Below are 15,116 nucleotides of genomic sequence, written 5' to 3'. Positions count from 1 at the left end.
ATGTACACACACCACCCTTAAAAACCCTTGAAGCAAACCAAACCATGGGGCTGTTACCCTAGTTCCTATAAGGACGCACAACTTAACACGAGCCTTTATTAAAGGCCTTTGTTCAACTGTGAACACAAGCACTCCCTTTTCGGAAGCCAAGCCATTTCCGAGAATGGCCTTGAAATATTGCATTGCAATATAGAATGAACCCTCTTGGCAGAGAAATAGGATAGAAAAATGTCATAGAACTTTGAAACAAGCTTCCCTAAATGCTAAGATATAGAAGGAAGGAAATGAGGAAGGAAAGAAGGAAGGAAAGAAGGAGGGAGGGAGGAGAGACAGGAAGGAAGGAGAGGGGGGAAGAAGGGAGAGAAGAAGGAGAGAGGGATGGAGGAAGGGAAGAAGGAAGGAGAGATGGGAAGGAAGGAGAGGGGGAGGGAGGAAGAGTGGGAGGGAGGAAGCAGAAGGGAGGGAGGAGATGGAAGGGGAAGGAGGAAGGAAGGGAAGAAGGAAAATAGGAAAGGAAGGAAGGAAATGGGAAGGGAGGAAGAGAGGGAGGAAAACGGAAATGAAGGACGAAAGCTTAATCCTGACATTTTAATTTCAACCCCTGGGTTTACCAGACATACTAAAGAATGGGGGAAAAAAACCCCAAAACCTATAACCCCGATTCATACTAGCCAGGCACAGTTAAGGCCAACGGAACTGCTCGTATCTTTGCTAAATCCAGCAAAAAAAAACAAAAAACGAAAATGGATTTTCTGACAGGGGTCCAAGAAAATCCCACCCACTCCTTCAGTCCAAAAAGCCTTCCAGCCTTGATGTTCTCCTTCTGAGTTGGTCCCTTCTGGAGAAGCCGCTGTATTCTTGATAAGCATCGCCGTAAGATTGAGGCAAAGATTTAAGACTCGGTCGAGCGGAGAGCTGGGATCTGCAAATTCCTTGCTGAGAAGATTCTGCCCTCCTGGTTTCGGGTAGAAAATGTTCTTCCTGCAAAAAAAGAAAAAAGATTTTAAAAAAGACTTTAAAGAAGTGATTCTGGGACAGGTAACAAAGGACTTAGTTATTGGGGGGTTGGACTAGATGACCTTTTATGTCCCTTCCAACCCTGATTATCTGTTAGAAAGAAGCTCCTTTTGCCCTGTCTCGACTCTTATGTCCTTGGGCTGCATTCGCACAACACCTTTAACCTGGTTTGGATTTCCACAGTGTCCTCAATCATGGGGAAAATAGCTACCCAAACCAAGATAGCCAATTTTTCGGCTGTCATGCAACCCGATCAAGCTCGTTGGGTAGATCCGACCAGGTAGGTTTTCTCAGGTCCAATTTGCAGCCATAACTAAGTTTGTTTAAAAGTCTGGCTTGTGGACTATGAATCACGAACCTTTGGAATTCAAGTCGATTCCTCCTTAACAGGGAGTTGGTTGAGGGTAAAGCAGGCTTCACACATAACTTTATCGGACTTCACACATAACTTTATCTGGCTCTTTTCTTTGCTGTCTGATTTTAGGATTTGAACTGGGGTAGCTTTTGTTGAGATGTGTTTGTAGGTTGCGTACAACTGTTGAGGTTTGAGTGGCCTTGCAATCGCGATCCGTAAGAGAATAAGGCGTGACAGGTCAGGCCACAGTTTGGTGAGCAGGCGGACGCCCCAAATTCAGCCTTTCGGCAATATTATGTATCTTATAATTGTTTGACAAATAAATAAAATAAATAAATATTGATCCCAGAATGGGACTTCAAGAGAAGCAATGTCCTAGTTTTGAGAAAGAAGGAGAAGGGAAGAAGAAAGGAGAGCAAAGGAAGGAGAAAGAGAGGGGGAAAGAAGGAAGGAAGGAAGGAAGGAAGGAAGGAAGGAAGGAAGGAAGGAAGGAAGGAAGGAAGGAAGGAAGGAAGGAGAAGAAATAATCAGGTGTACACTCACCATGGCTGTATTTTGGGGGCTCAGCCTCTCAGATTCAAAGTGGTGTCTGCAGAAGTCGTTTTGTCATCCTTCTTTCCCATGCTGGCTTCTGTGTCATCATGGTTTCCCTTCATCCATCCTGGCTACTTGCAGCGCCAGAAAGAAGCACAGGGAGAAAAATTAGACCCCACTGTCTCTCTCTCTCTCTTCCCTTCTGAATCCACGTCAGAAGTCAAACTCAGATTCCAGATGGAAAAAAAAGGAGGGAAAAATAAATAAATAAGATACTTACAGGCTCTTTTCCTTTGGGGTGTCCTGGGAGAAGGCTGCGCAGCCTGCACAAGCCAGCATTCCAAGCCAATCCCTGGCTTGTTAAGTGCGGTGGGGGAAACGGAGAGCGTCTCTTTATACCCCGGCGGTGGCATTCAAAAGCCTGGGTTCGACCAGCCTTGGCGTTTCCCACACTCTGGTCCAATCCTCACCCTTGTCCCGGGGACAATGGCCAGCTCGTCTATTATGGGATGGTAAATTAACTGTGAATCGACGCCAGACAATAGCCAGATCCCCAAGGAACAGGTGGTCTCGCTCTGAATAACAAGAAGGGCTCCAAAAGATCGAGGGGAAAAGAAAGAAAGAAAGAAAGAAAGAAAGAAAGAAAGAAAGAAAGAAAGAAAGAAAGAAAGAAAGAAAGAAAGAAAGAAAGAAAGAAACAAACAAACCGTGGGAAATAGCCTGGGCTATTATGATGGGATTGTGGGAGCTTGACATTGGAGAGGTATTTGGGGGGTTATCAAGCACCCCCCCAACCCCCAAAAATTAACTTGGAAAGGCTCACTTCTGTGGCACGTTGCCTCCACGACCTGAGAATTTGGGCTTAAATTCCAGATTAGACTCTGACCAGCCACTAGTCAGGATGACCACAAATATAAGTTTAAATTTCAAGAAGAGACTGGACTGCCATCTGTCAGAAATGGCGTTAAGGTCTCCTGCTTGGATGGGTCTGTGGGTGGGTTGGGCTAGATGACCTACCAGGTCCCTTCCAACTCTGTTAATCTGTAAATAAGTGTATTTGGCTGTACCCTATTTTTTGTTGGCATGAGAAGAAAGGGTTTAAGTTTACATTTCAAGAAGAGACTGGACTGCCATCTGTCAGAAATGCTTTTAATGCCCACTGCTTGGGCAGGGGGTGGGGTGGAGGGTTGGACTAGATGATCTACTAGGTCCCTTCCAACTCTGTTAACCTTCTGTAAATAAATGACCTTCCCTTTTTCCTTTTTTTAAATAAGAAAACGTGAGTTTTGAAAGGGGAGAAATGTCTATGTGGGGAAAATATTGGCTGTCAAAACCTGCAAATCGGAAAGAGGGTGGCGAATTTGGCCAAAAGCAATTCTGAAGGAGGAAATATTTCAATTTTTATTCTCTCCCCACTCCCCGGGGCGGTCTGTGCATGCTGGTAATCCTCGGCTAACAACCGGCCATCAAGCCCCCCCAACAGTTCTGCTGCTAAGTGAGACATCACTTAAGTGAGCTTTGCCTCGGCCACAGCAGTGAAGTAAATCCTGACAGCCGATCAATTTCATCCCCAGCCCCTGGCCATGGAGTGAATCTGGCTTTCTCCATCGTCGTAAGGGGATCCCGCCACTGTCATAAATACGAGTCAGACTGAGTTTTGATCGTGCGGCCGCAGGGAGGCTGCGACGATCACAATAATATATCCCTGCTTCAAAGAATGGCGGGTTCCGCCACCAAGCGTCCTGTGTGGCTCAAAAGCTTGCCAGCAAAGTACATACATCTCTATATCTCCCCCCGCCCTTCTCCCCTCCCAAATCGGATCCCTGCAGGCCAGATGCTCCCAGCTCATGTCCTTTGTTGGGCCTTTTAATCCCATGAATGAGCCGCGGTGTGGGAAAAAGAACTTCTATCGGGTCACACCACCAGCCAAGCATCAGGTCCTGGCCCCCTTGGAGTCGCCCCTTGGAGATGGAGGCACTGGCCATGGGCACCACACTTCTCTGACCCAGCCTGGGGAGGGGGCGGGGGTGGGGAAATCCCCCTTTAATTTTAATATATATATATATATATATTTAATCTGTAGGTTAAGGAGAGGCCAGAAAGGAGGAGAGAGAGGGAGGGAAGAGGAAGGAGGGATCGTAGAAATAAATATAGGGAGTGTTTGGGATCAATACGTTGTGCCAAAAAATGATAATAAGGATAAAAGAGTTTTAAGTTTCCAAAAGACATCGATCTGGGATGCTTTTCTATGAATAGATAGATAGATAGATAGATAGATAGATAGATAGATAGATAGTAGATAGATAGTAGATAGATAGATAGATGATAGTTAAAGATAGAGATAGAAAAATAGATGATGGATGAGAGATAGATAGATACATATATAGATATATAGATACAGATAGATAGATAGATAGATAGATAGATAGATAGATAGATAGATAGATAGATAGATAGATAGATAGATAGATAGATAAGATATATACTGTAGATATAGATGAGAGATTGATAGATTAAAGATATAAAGAGATAGATGATAGATTTAGATGAGAGATAGATAGATATAGATATATAGAGGTAGATGAGAGATAGATAGATTATATATATAAAGAGAGAGAGATGATAGCTAGATAGATAGAGATAGATAGATGATAGATAGAAATATAAGTATAGATAGATAGATAGCTAGATAGCTAGCTAGATAGATAGATAGATAGAGATAGAGGTAGATAAATAGATGATAGATAGATGAAAGATAGATATAGATACAGAGAGATAGATATATGATAGATTAGATAGATAGATATATGATAGATATAGGTAGGTAGGTAGGTAGGTAGGTAGATAGATAGATAGATAGATAGATAGATAGATAGATAGATAGATAGATAAGATGAGACATGATATAGATATAGATAGATAAATGATAGATAGATGATTGATAGATAGATATAGATGAGAGAGAGAGAGAGAGATTTAGGGGAGGGGGGGGGGGCTGTTCCCAGATTTTTCCAAAGGGACTTCAGAGAAAACAGCTTGATCCGCCCAGACCTGCTTTCGCCTGGGCTGAATGGCAACCCTTGGCACGTTTCTTTGGTTCCCTTTTGAACATTTTCAAGGCTTTGCCCAAAGGGTGGGAAATGCCCCGGTAGACAATGGGGTGAGTGGGCCAGGCTGGGGGTTAATAGGGGCTATTGTCCAGAAGGGCCTCCAAGGGCGGAAGGGGTCAACGTCATAAAGATCCTATTCTCCCCGCCCCCGCGGGAACCCCAGGAAAAAGGAGCATTCTTAAGCAGATCAGCAACAATTTAATGCCTTCACTTAATCGTATTTCCTTAACCTCTTTAAAGATGTGTGGACTTCAGCTCCCAGAATTCCCCATGCTGGCTGGGGAATTCTGGGAGTTGAAGTCCACACCTCTTAAAATGGATGCGATTTAATATGCCTCAGCATATTAAATTTGGCAAGGATCCATGTTGGTTATTTTTGATAACTTCACATGTTATAATTCAGCGATTCTACAATTTCACTCAGGAATTTATGACCTCAAGATGTGATTGGTGAAATTAGCTCATGATGTTTGATTGGATCAATGATTCTTCATTCCTCTGTTTAACTGGACCCCTAGTTTTCCTTAGCTGCCCCATAACACAATTTTTTTTGGGGGGGGGTGTGTGTTTGGCACCTCCCAAGAATGGATAAGAAATAATTGCAATAGTTTAAAGTCAACCCAGCCTTAAACAGAGATCCCAAGCTAAGAAACGCACGGCATAGCGCTCCATACATTATTGCCATCAACAAATTAAAGGTTTTTTTTTTTTGGTAACCTTACATCCAACTTGGCAGCTAGAATTGATTTTTTTTTTTAAAAAAAAGGATTTTCAAGGTTAGGGATCTGGGAAAAAGGAGGTGTGAACTGATTTCATTGGAAGTCGACATCTTGGGCTTTTGCAAGAAACAAAACTGAATGGAAAAGCAGTGGCTTTGCTCTAGCAATGGAGCTGCCGTGTACAGGAGCAGTTTACCCAGAAAACCACAACCCCCTCTTATAATTGCATCCCAAGGACAGCTCCCTTTTGTGTTTTGTATTTGTGTGATGAACTATTCTGCAATCTGAAAGGAAGAATTCACCCACAGAGATGTAAAAACACGCATGTGTGTATGTCTTTACATACACACATACACACACACACACACACATCTATTTAACTGGCATATATTTAATTGGCATCAGAGGAATTTAAATGACAGCAATAATCTGAAAGCATCATCCATTGATACAAAGTTCTCTGGCCGGTCACTTCCATGAAATCTTTCTCTTTATTAAAGGTACATAAGTCACCAGAGCCTTCACAAAAGGCGAGCAGATTTCTGACAAAAATGAAAGAAATATTATAAAGTCCATCTCCCGAGGGAGTACTGGATTTGCAGGGCGAGGGTCCCTTAAAAATGGGAAGGGGGGAGGGTTAGGGGGAGGGAGGGAAGGAGGGAAGGAGGAAGGGAGGGAGGAGGGAAGGAAATAAAGAGAGAGTGGGGGAGAGGAAGGACAGAAAGAAGGAAAACAGCAAGGAATAAAAAGCAAGAGAAGCGAGGGAGGGAGGAAAGAAAAAGGAAGGAAGGAAGGTAAAGAAAGAGGAGGTCAGCTTTTTTGATACAAACTACTCCTTTAAACACCCCCCCACCCAAAAGCCCCCTTCTTTCCGAAGGACATCACCTTCTCAGAGAGTCCCACAGTCTTCCAGACGCTCCTCTTTGTAAAACAGCTTCCAGATCTGAGAAGCCCCACCAGCCTCTAAACCCTAAATGGGTTTGATACAGCCTCGGGGCTGTGTGTGTGTGTGTATATATATATATATAAAAGGTATGTGTGTGTGTGTGTGTGTATGTATATGTATGTGTATATAAACAAATATATATATATATATATATATATATATATATATATATATATATATATATATAAATATATATATATATATATATATATATATATATATATATATATATATATATATATATATATATATCTCAGTGTATCTCTCTCTCTGTTCCTGCAGAACTCATCCCTTCACTATGAAGGAAAAGAAAAACACGCTCAGCAACAGGGGGTATTAAAAAAAAGCCCACCCGGCTGGAAACCCCCGTTTCCTAACTGGGAGTGAGACGGTCTTGGGTGGGTGGGTGTCTTCAGGTAACAGATAACCGATAATCAGAGTTGGAAGGGACCTTATAGGTCATCTAGTCCAACCCCCCCTTCCGCCCAAGCGGAAGCCCCCTACACCATTTCTGGCCAATGGCAGTCCAGTCTCTTCTTGAAGGCCTTCAATGGTGGCGCTCCCACAGCTTCCGCGGGGCGACATCTGTTCCGCGGGTTGACGGTTCTCATGGCGCCTGCTCTACCACGGCCTCCAGATGAAGGCTGAGGCCGCCAGGGTGGGCCTCTTTTCCGCCGGCGGCTTCTTGGGCGCAGGAGATGAGAGGAGGGAGAAGGCGTCAGCGTCGGAGAGGGTGTGAATGTTGCAGAAGTGTCTGATGAGCCGCGCTTGGGTCTCCCTCTTGGACTGGCAGAAGGAGAGGAAAGAGAAGGCTTCCCGTAAACAGCGCAGGTAACCCGTGTGGAAATCGAACTCGGGGTTTCTCCCGCCTGGAAAGACAAGACAAGATGGACCACAGTCAATCGCCCGCTTGGAGGCGAGAGAAAAGCTTTGCAAATATTCTCGTTGTATTTGTCAATTTGCTCAGAGGTGGCCTAGAGGCTGAGTTCGATCCTATTTCTCTCTCTCTCTGGGCATGATGAGAATATATTCTGCTGAATAAAACTCCCGCCCTGGTGACAGGAAGGGCATCTGGCCAGTAAAACACTCAGCTCCATTCAGTTGCAACAAGACTCCACCCCTGCAAGGGATTACGGGGTCTTTAAACAGAAGATGATGACTGTTCAGTTGGGTCAAAAGAAAGAGGCCATATTTTGCCCTCCAGGACTGTCCCAACAGCTTTGCGAGGTAGGCAGGAAGGAGAATGGATTGATAGTGGCTTGCACACGTTTAATAAGTCGAAACCTGGCTTCTGGATCTATATAATGGCTTTCATTTTGTGGTTTGGCCTTAACCGAGTTTCCGATTCAGGGATTGGATGCGTTTTTTAAGTTCAGGGAAAGTAAAGGATGCTTTTAAATAAGAGTGTATAAAAACTAGGCTGAAAGCCTCACAGATTCCTCCTTATCTTATTGTGTTTGGTCCACAAATATATCTACCTCTGTTTCTTTTGCAAGCTTGGTTTGCAAGGTCTTCCAACAAATGAAACCTCAAAAGGAACATTTCCAAAGCTCAAACCGCAGCAAAGCACAAAACCCCCTCACTTCCTCGCCAGGAATTATTGTTATTATTAATGACATTCACTTGGCCACCCATCTCGTTTCTTACAAGATTGTAAGAAGAAGTTTCTTTTATAACCCCGATTACAAAAGGAGGATTCTATAATCCCACCAGAAATTTAAAAGCACAACTTTCCCGCCTTCCCTTCTCACTTATATACTGTGCATCTAATCAGAAAGACTGGGCCTTGACTTAGATGTCAGTCTTGGCTTTGCATTTACCTGATTCCTGCACCTGACACTGTTTCTTCAAATAACTGACGGCGGTTTCTAAAATGTCAGCTTTTTCCAACTTGGTGTTAGGTTGATGGCACTGGAATTCCCTCTCCAGCAAAACTTTTAGCTGGTCGATGCTGCTGTTAATTCGGTCACGGCGCATTTTCTCCACGACTGGTTTCCTCAGCTGTGAGAGAAAAGAGAAGAGAAGAGAGAGAAGAGAAGAGAAGAGAGAAGAGAAGAGAAGAGAAGAGAAGAGAAGAGAAGAGAAGAGAAGAGGAGGGAGGAAAGGAAAGAAGGAAGGAAAGAGAAGGGAGGAGGAGGGAGGGAGGGAGGAAGGAAGGAAGGAAGGAAGGAAGGAAGGAAGGAAGGAAGGAAGGAAGGAAGGAAGGAAGGAAGGAAGGAAAAAGAAATATTAAAACTTCAAGCTAAACACAAAACCTAGAAAACAGCAGTTGTGAGATTTTGAGGGAAACAGGGGGAAAAACTTTCCTCCCTTTAGAAAAACTATGTTTCTTGCAATCAAATTTAGATTTATCTGTCCTTTTTTTTTAAAGGGAGGCCTTCAAACAGAGGATAACTACCAAGCTGTTATCTGGGCAGGGGGTTGGATTGGATGACCTCTGAGGTGCCTTCTGTTTCAATGATTCTACTGGGCATGCATCCTTCTCTAGAGAGCTCCAACTGGACATTTTTTCCCCCTTGCAGTTTGTTTCTTTCTTTCTTTCTTTCTTTCTTTCTTTCTTTCTTTCTTTCTTTCTTTCTTTCTTTCTTTCTTTCTTTCTTTCCCTGCCTCTTCACAGCAGGCTGAATCCAACCCCCTGCTCAAGCAGGAGACCCTAGACCATTTCAGCCAACCAATCAATCAGAAATAGAGCTGGAAGGGGACCTCAGAGGTCTTCTAGTCCAACCCCCCTCCTTAGGCAAGAAACCGTATCCCATTCCGGGCAAACGGCTGTCCAATCTCTTCTTTAAAAACCTCCAGGGATGGAGCACCCAGGTTTGCAGCTGGCACATGCCCACACCCTCCAAATTACCTTGTTTTTTTCCTTGGCCAGCCTCTTCTCTCCCTCCAGGGGTAAGTGGCATCCGACGCTGCCAGCGGGGGCCATTTCCTCGGTCGGTGGGGCGAGTCAAGAGAGAGCAGGGGACGAAAGGGTTGCCTTATCAGCTGGATGCAACCTCCCCAGCCCTGCCTCTATTTATACCCATCCCTGGCTGGGGAAACCTTGTGGGTTTCACACAAGTTGCCGTTTCCCACACTCCGCCTGGCCAATCCAGGCTCGTGGTGGGAGCCGGGGGGGCCGGGGGGGGGGAGGCACCGTTTAGCCCACGCTAGACTGATTTTCAATGCCCTGACTCGAAGCCACCCATGGCCAAGAGTGCCAGAATCCCCCCGGGGAGGGGGGGAAATCATCTCTACACGCACACAGCCCCCTTTCCCCTTTCCCGAGAAGCCCCCACTCAATCTGGGATCAGTAGCATTCCTTTAAAAACAAAGTCAAGTTTTTTTAAAAAAAAAATGATATATAAATATTTTGATGACGGTCTAGGACCATATTAGTGCTATATCGGGAGTTTTCAAGTCAATTCCCTCAACACTGTCCGATTACAGTATTAGTATCGTAATAGTAGTAGTAATATTACGGTTAATCTTCTTATCACTCCTTATCACCCATCGCCTCCCACTTGTGACTGTATGACTGTAACTTGGTGGCTTGTATCCTTACGATTTATATCGACTGTTTCCTGGTATGATTAGATTGCTAATTTGTACCCTATGACTACATTCCATGTACTGTATAACCCTATGACTATTATTAAGGGTTGTACCTGATGATTCTTGATTCTTGATGAATGCGTCTTTTCTTTTATGTGCGCTGAGAGCATTTGCCCCTAGAAAAATTCCTTGTGTGTCCAATCACACTTGGCCAATGCAGAATTCTATTCTATTCTATTCTATTCTATTCTATTCTATTCTATTCTATTCTATTCTATTCTATTCTATTCTATTCTATTCTACTCTACTCTACTCTACTCTATTCTTATTCTATTGTAATCTATTTTACTCTTCATTTATTCTATTCTATTCTATTCTATTCTATTCTATTCTATTCTACTCTACTCTACTCTACTCTATTCTTATTCTATTGTAATCTATTTTACTCTTCATTTATTCTATTCTATTCTATTCTATTCTAATTCTACTATTCATTTATTCTATTGTTTATTTATTCTATTCTACTCTATCCTATTTTTATTATATTGTAAGCATGTGATGAAATAAATGAGTAAATAAATAAAATAACTAATAATATTCTTCTTGTTCATCTTAACAACATAACAACGGTCACATTCCCACATATATAATATAAATGAAATCCAATATACCCATTAGGGTAATTCTTCTTATTGCTCTATGAACACATCTAATCTCTTTTAGTTCATTCTATTTTCTATCCATTGATAAAACAAACCCCATACCGTCTAATATTCAGATTCTTCTTCTTCTTTAATTTCTACTGTCAGTCTATTATTCAGTTCTGTGCGTTCAGATATTTTTTTGCCCCCAATTATTTCCCCCTCTATTGGTATCTTATCACTCTTCCAGGAAAATCCCAGCCGCTTTTAAGAGGCGTGGACTTCAACTCCCAGAATCCCCTAGCCCCGTGGGGGATTCTGGGAGTTGAAGTCCACGCTTCTGAAAAAGCCGTAAAAACTTATTTTTTAAAGGGACGGAGGACGGGGGGCAGGCAGATCAAAGCAGGCCCAATTGGCCATGTGGGATTGTCACCACTAACCAGATGGTCTTTGGGGACCGGTCCTTCCCTCCCGCCCACCATTGAGGTTCAAGCACTGTTACTAATGTCCCCGATTGTGCCAAGGCACACTTCTATTGTGTGAATGCCCGAGGGGGGAGTGTGGGAAAGGTAGACAGGCTGAAACCCACCCGGCCTTTGACGGAGGAGGAGCGTTTATGGCCCGCTGCAAACAACACAACAACACGTGGTTCCTTGCAAGGGGGTGGTGGTGGTGGAGAAACTGCACTGGACGCCAAGGAAACACACACACACACACACACGCACACACACACACATGGCAGGAAGAAAGAGAAATCCCCCCTCCCCATTTTAGAGGCTGTGTGGGAGCAGGGGGTCTCTTTTTTTCCATGCTGCCACCCCCACCCCAAAAGAAGATGGCAAAGCTGGTTTAATGATCAGGGAAGTGGGCAGAAAAGGGGCAAGGGAAAAGTTGCCGCGGCCTGGTGCCAACCCACACAATACCAAGAGAAGAGAAGAGAATAAATGAAGGATAGGATAGGATAGGATAGGATAGGATAGATGAAGAATAGATAGGATAGGATAGAATAGATGAAGAATAGATAGGATAGGATAAAATAGGATAGAATAGAATAGATAGGATAGGATAGGATAGAATAGAATAGAATAGAATAGAATAGAATAGAATAGAATAGAATAGAATAGAATAAATGAAGAATAGATAGGATAGGATAGAATAGATGAAGAATAGATAGGATAGGATAAAATAGGATAGAATAGAATAGATAGGATAGGATAGGATAGGATAGATGAAGAATAGAATAGAACAAATGAAGAATAGAATAGAGTAAATGAAGAATAGGATAGGATAGATGAATAGAATAGGATAGATGAAGAATAAAACAGAACGAATGAAGAATAGGATAGAAGAAATGAAGAATAGGATAGAAGAAATGAAGAATAGGATAGAAGAAATAAAGAAAGAATAGGATAGGATAGAATAGAATAAATGAAGAATAGGATAGAAGAAATGAAATGAAATGAATGAAAGGGACCTCGGAGGTCTTCTAGTCCAACCTCCTGCTCACGCAGGATACCCTAGACCATACCCTAGACAAGTGGTTGTCCAATCCCTTCTTATGGCACGGCGCCAACCTCCCAAAGTCAGCCTTGCCATGCCAACCTCTGGCGGGGTGGGTGGGTGGGGGGAAAGACCCTTGCCAGAGCTCAGAGGCCACTTTGCACACTCCTCCATCCCTCCTCATGTCCCCCTTCCCCGTGTCGCTCCCACCCATCCACCCGCTCCCCAAAAAACTTCTGGGTGCAGCTCAGTCTCTTGACTGGGTTCCCCTCTTCCTCACTCCCCCTCCCCAAATCCACACACGCCCCCCCCGCTGGCCTTTTTATCCTGCCTCCTGCAAATTCCCACCGCCCCCCCAGCACCACGACCGTCCCTCCAGGGCCTAAGAGGGATTTATGATTTCCTGCTTTGGCTGGGGAGGGGGCTGGGAGGGAGGGGAGCTCTTTGGCACGTAAATAGCCCCGGCGGTGGGTGAAACAAAGGCCGGGCTTGTGGGGCAGGGTCCCCGGGATGTGGGAAAGAGCTGACCTTTCTTTCTCCCCCACCTCCCTCCCTCTGCAACCGCCCAGCCTGCTGCACAGACTGGTGCCCGATGGGAAGAATCAATTAGGTCTCCCAAAAAGGAACAGGTTGCTTTGAGGACTTCTCAGGGCTGCTGGCTGTTGGCTTTCCAATGGAGACTAAAATTGCCCTCCTCTTCCTCACCCTGTCCAGGGTCTCCTGCTTGAGCCAGGGGCTGGACTAGAGGATCTCTGAGGTCCCTTCCGGCTCTGTTCTGATTCGGATGGCCGCGTGTCTACGGAGGTCATGGTTGACCCAAAGGTGCTTTTACCCCTCCCAAGATTTCCTTGTTTTTCTTTGAAGATGTTTCGCTTCTCATCTGAGAAGCTTCTTCAGCTCCCCGCCATCCAGCCAGAGCCGAAGAAGCTTCTGGGATGAGAAGCGAAACGTCTTCAAAGAAAAACAATAGAGTTGAAGAAGCTTCTTGGATGAGAAGTGAAACGTCTTCAAAGAACAGCCAAAGAACTGAAGAAGCTTCTGGGATGAGAAGCAAAACGTCTTCGGAGAAAAACGAAAGAATTGAAGAAGCTTCTGGGATGAGAAGCGAAACGTCTTCAAAGAACAGCCAAAGAACTGAAGAAGCTTCTGGGATGAGAAGGGAAACGTCTTCAAAGAAAAACAATAGAATTGAAGAAGCTTCTGGGATGAGAAGCGAAACGTCTTCAGAGAAAAACGAAAGAATTGAAGAAGCTTCTGGGATGAGAAGCGAAACGCCTTCAAACAACACCCAAAAGAACTGTGGGGGGCATCCTTTAATTCCCGCCCCCCCCCCGCCTCCAAATATCTGCAATTCTTTCCAACTCTCCCCTGTTCCTCGTCCCCCCCTGCCCCTCGCTCCTCCGTCCTCCGTCCCTTGGCCTCCAACCCAGGCCAGATGTTCCACCGTGGCGTTGGGGTGGAGTGGGGGGCAAAAGAGCAGCTTTCCTCCAGCCTCTTTTGAGCGCCCCCCTCCCCCCTGGTGATCAATGGCTTTTGGAGCCGGTCAATGCAATGCAGATGGTCCTTTCGAGGGACGCGTTCCGCCCTGCCCACCCCCCGCCTCCCCCCCCGCCCCGATTCTCACCCCGGCACAAAGGAAAGTCAAATAGCATCGCTAATTCGGCTTGTAACCAGGCACACTTCCGTTCTCAGGCAGCCTTCAATGGCTTGAATGGGGCGGCTGCGGTGTGGGAAACTCGGGCCCCCCGAAGCTTTAGCTGACGGTCCCGGCCTCGCGGCCCCCACATCTGCCTGCAGCCTGGCAGACGTGGGGGGGGAAAGGAGAAGATGAAATGGGTTTGGGTGGGAAAGGAGGAGGAGGAGGAGGAGGAAGAGGAGGAAGAAGAAAGGAGGAGGAGGAGGAAGAGGAAGAAGAGGAGGAGGAGGGAAGAGGAGGAGGAGGAGAAGAGAGGAGGAGGAAGAGGAAGAAGAGGAGAAGAGGAAGAAGAAGAAGAAGAGGAGGAGGAAGAGGAGGAAGAAGAAGAAGAGGAAGAAGAGAGGAGGAGGAAGAGGAAGAAGAAGAGGAGGAGGAGGAAGAGGAAGAAGAGGAGGAAGAAGAGGAGGAGGAGGAAGAGGAAGAAGAAGAGGAGGAGGAGGAAGAGGAAGAAGAAGAGGAGGAGGAGGAAGAGGAAGAAGAAGAGGAAGAGGAAGAAGAAGAGGAGGAGGAGGAAGAGGAAGAAGAAGAGGAGGAGGAAGAAGAGGAGGAGGAAGAAGAAGAGGAAGAAGAAGAGGAGGAGGAAGAAGGAGGAGAAGAGAAGAAGAGGAGGAGGAGGAAGAAGAAGAGGAAGAAGAAGAGGAAGAGGAAGAAGAAGAGGAGGAAGAAGAGATGGAAGAAGAAGAAGAAGAGGAGGAGGAAGAAGAGGAGGAAGAAGAGGAGGAGGAGGAGGAAGATGAAGAAGATGGGGAGAAGGATAAAAAAAATTATCTGACATGGCGTAGGTTTTGCTGCCTGAGCAGGGAGGGTCAGACTAGAAGACCTCCGGGGTCCCTTCCAGCTCTATTCTGATTGATTGAAAAGGCCTGGGTCCCTTCCATTGTTTTAAGTGGCGTGGCCTCCGTGGCAGAAGCCACGCTCTGGAGGAATCGCCAGTGGCTTCATCCCCAACCCCCCCCCAAAAAACCCCCAGCTTCCCTTCCACACGGCTCAGACCCTCCATGCTGGGGAGGTTTGAAAATCCTCGGTGTTTCCCACACATTTCCTGAATGACACCCACACTTGAC

The 15,116-nt window shown here is 45.2% G+C and overlaps 1 protein-coding gene and 2 long non-coding RNA genes across 4 annotated transcripts; 1 reads left to right on the top strand and 2 right to left on the bottom strand.

Moving 5' to 3' along the window:
- Positions 1–105: 105 nt before the first annotated feature.
- Positions 106–380, top strand: LOC148124453 (uncharacterized). The gene is made up of 2 exons (XR_015739852.1): positions 106–230; positions 328–380. It is a non-coding gene; the product is annotated as an uncharacterized LOC148124453 (long non-coding RNA).
- On the bottom strand, positions 333–2,310 carry LOC113446290 (uncharacterized). The gene is made up of 3 exons (XR_003375455.2): positions 2,187–2,310; positions 1,916–2,040; positions 333–981 (listed from the first exon to the last, which is right to left on the bottom strand). It is a non-coding gene; the product is annotated as an uncharacterized LOC113446290 (long non-coding RNA).
- A 4,775-nt stretch (positions 2,311–7,085) lies between these two features.
- LOC113446265 (transcription factor HES-5-like) lies at positions 7,086–13,188 on the bottom strand. 2 transcript variants are annotated; one of them, XM_087914779.1, is made up of 3 exons: positions 13,062–13,188; positions 8,502–8,682; positions 7,086–7,550 (listed from the first exon to the last, which is right to left on the bottom strand). In XM_087914779.1, the coding sequence occupies exons 2-3, from the start codon at positions 8,656–8,658 to the stop codon at positions 7,303–7,305; spliced, it is 405 nt and encodes a 134-aa protein (XP_087770905.1). In that variant the 5' UTR covers positions 8,659–8,682; positions 13,062–13,188; the 3' UTR covers positions 7,086–7,302. The 2 variants fall into 2 exon arrangements, with proteins under 2 accessions (XP_087770905.1, XP_026571621.1); XM_026715836.2 differs by lacking the exon at positions 13,062–13,188 and adding an exon at positions 9,533–10,409.
- Positions 13,189–15,116: the final 1,928 nt, after the last annotated feature.

The sequence above is a fragment of the Pseudonaja textilis genome, chromosome 18 (assembly GCF_049901715.1).
Source record: "Pseudonaja textilis isolate UNSWEBS1 chromosome 18, rPseTex1.2, whole genome shotgun sequence".
Classification (NCBI taxonomy): Eukaryota; Metazoa; Chordata; class Lepidosauria; order Squamata; family Elapidae; genus Pseudonaja; species Pseudonaja textilis.
This window is presented reverse-complemented; position numbering and strand designations above follow the sequence as displayed.

Coding starts and splice junctions, on each gene's coding strand:
- LOC113446265 (XM_026715836.2), bottom strand. CDS start 9,607: ATGGCCCCCGCTGGCAGCGTCGGATGCCACTTACCCCTGGAGGGAGAG. Junction 8,683..9,532: donor TGGCCAAGGAAAAAAACAAG/GTAATTTGGAGG, acceptor TTTCTCTCACAG/CTGAGGAAACCAGTCGTGGA. Junction 7,551..8,501: donor GTGTCAGGTGCAGGAATCAG/GTAAATGCAAAG, acceptor TTGTCTTTCCAG/GCGGGAGAAACCCCGAGTTC.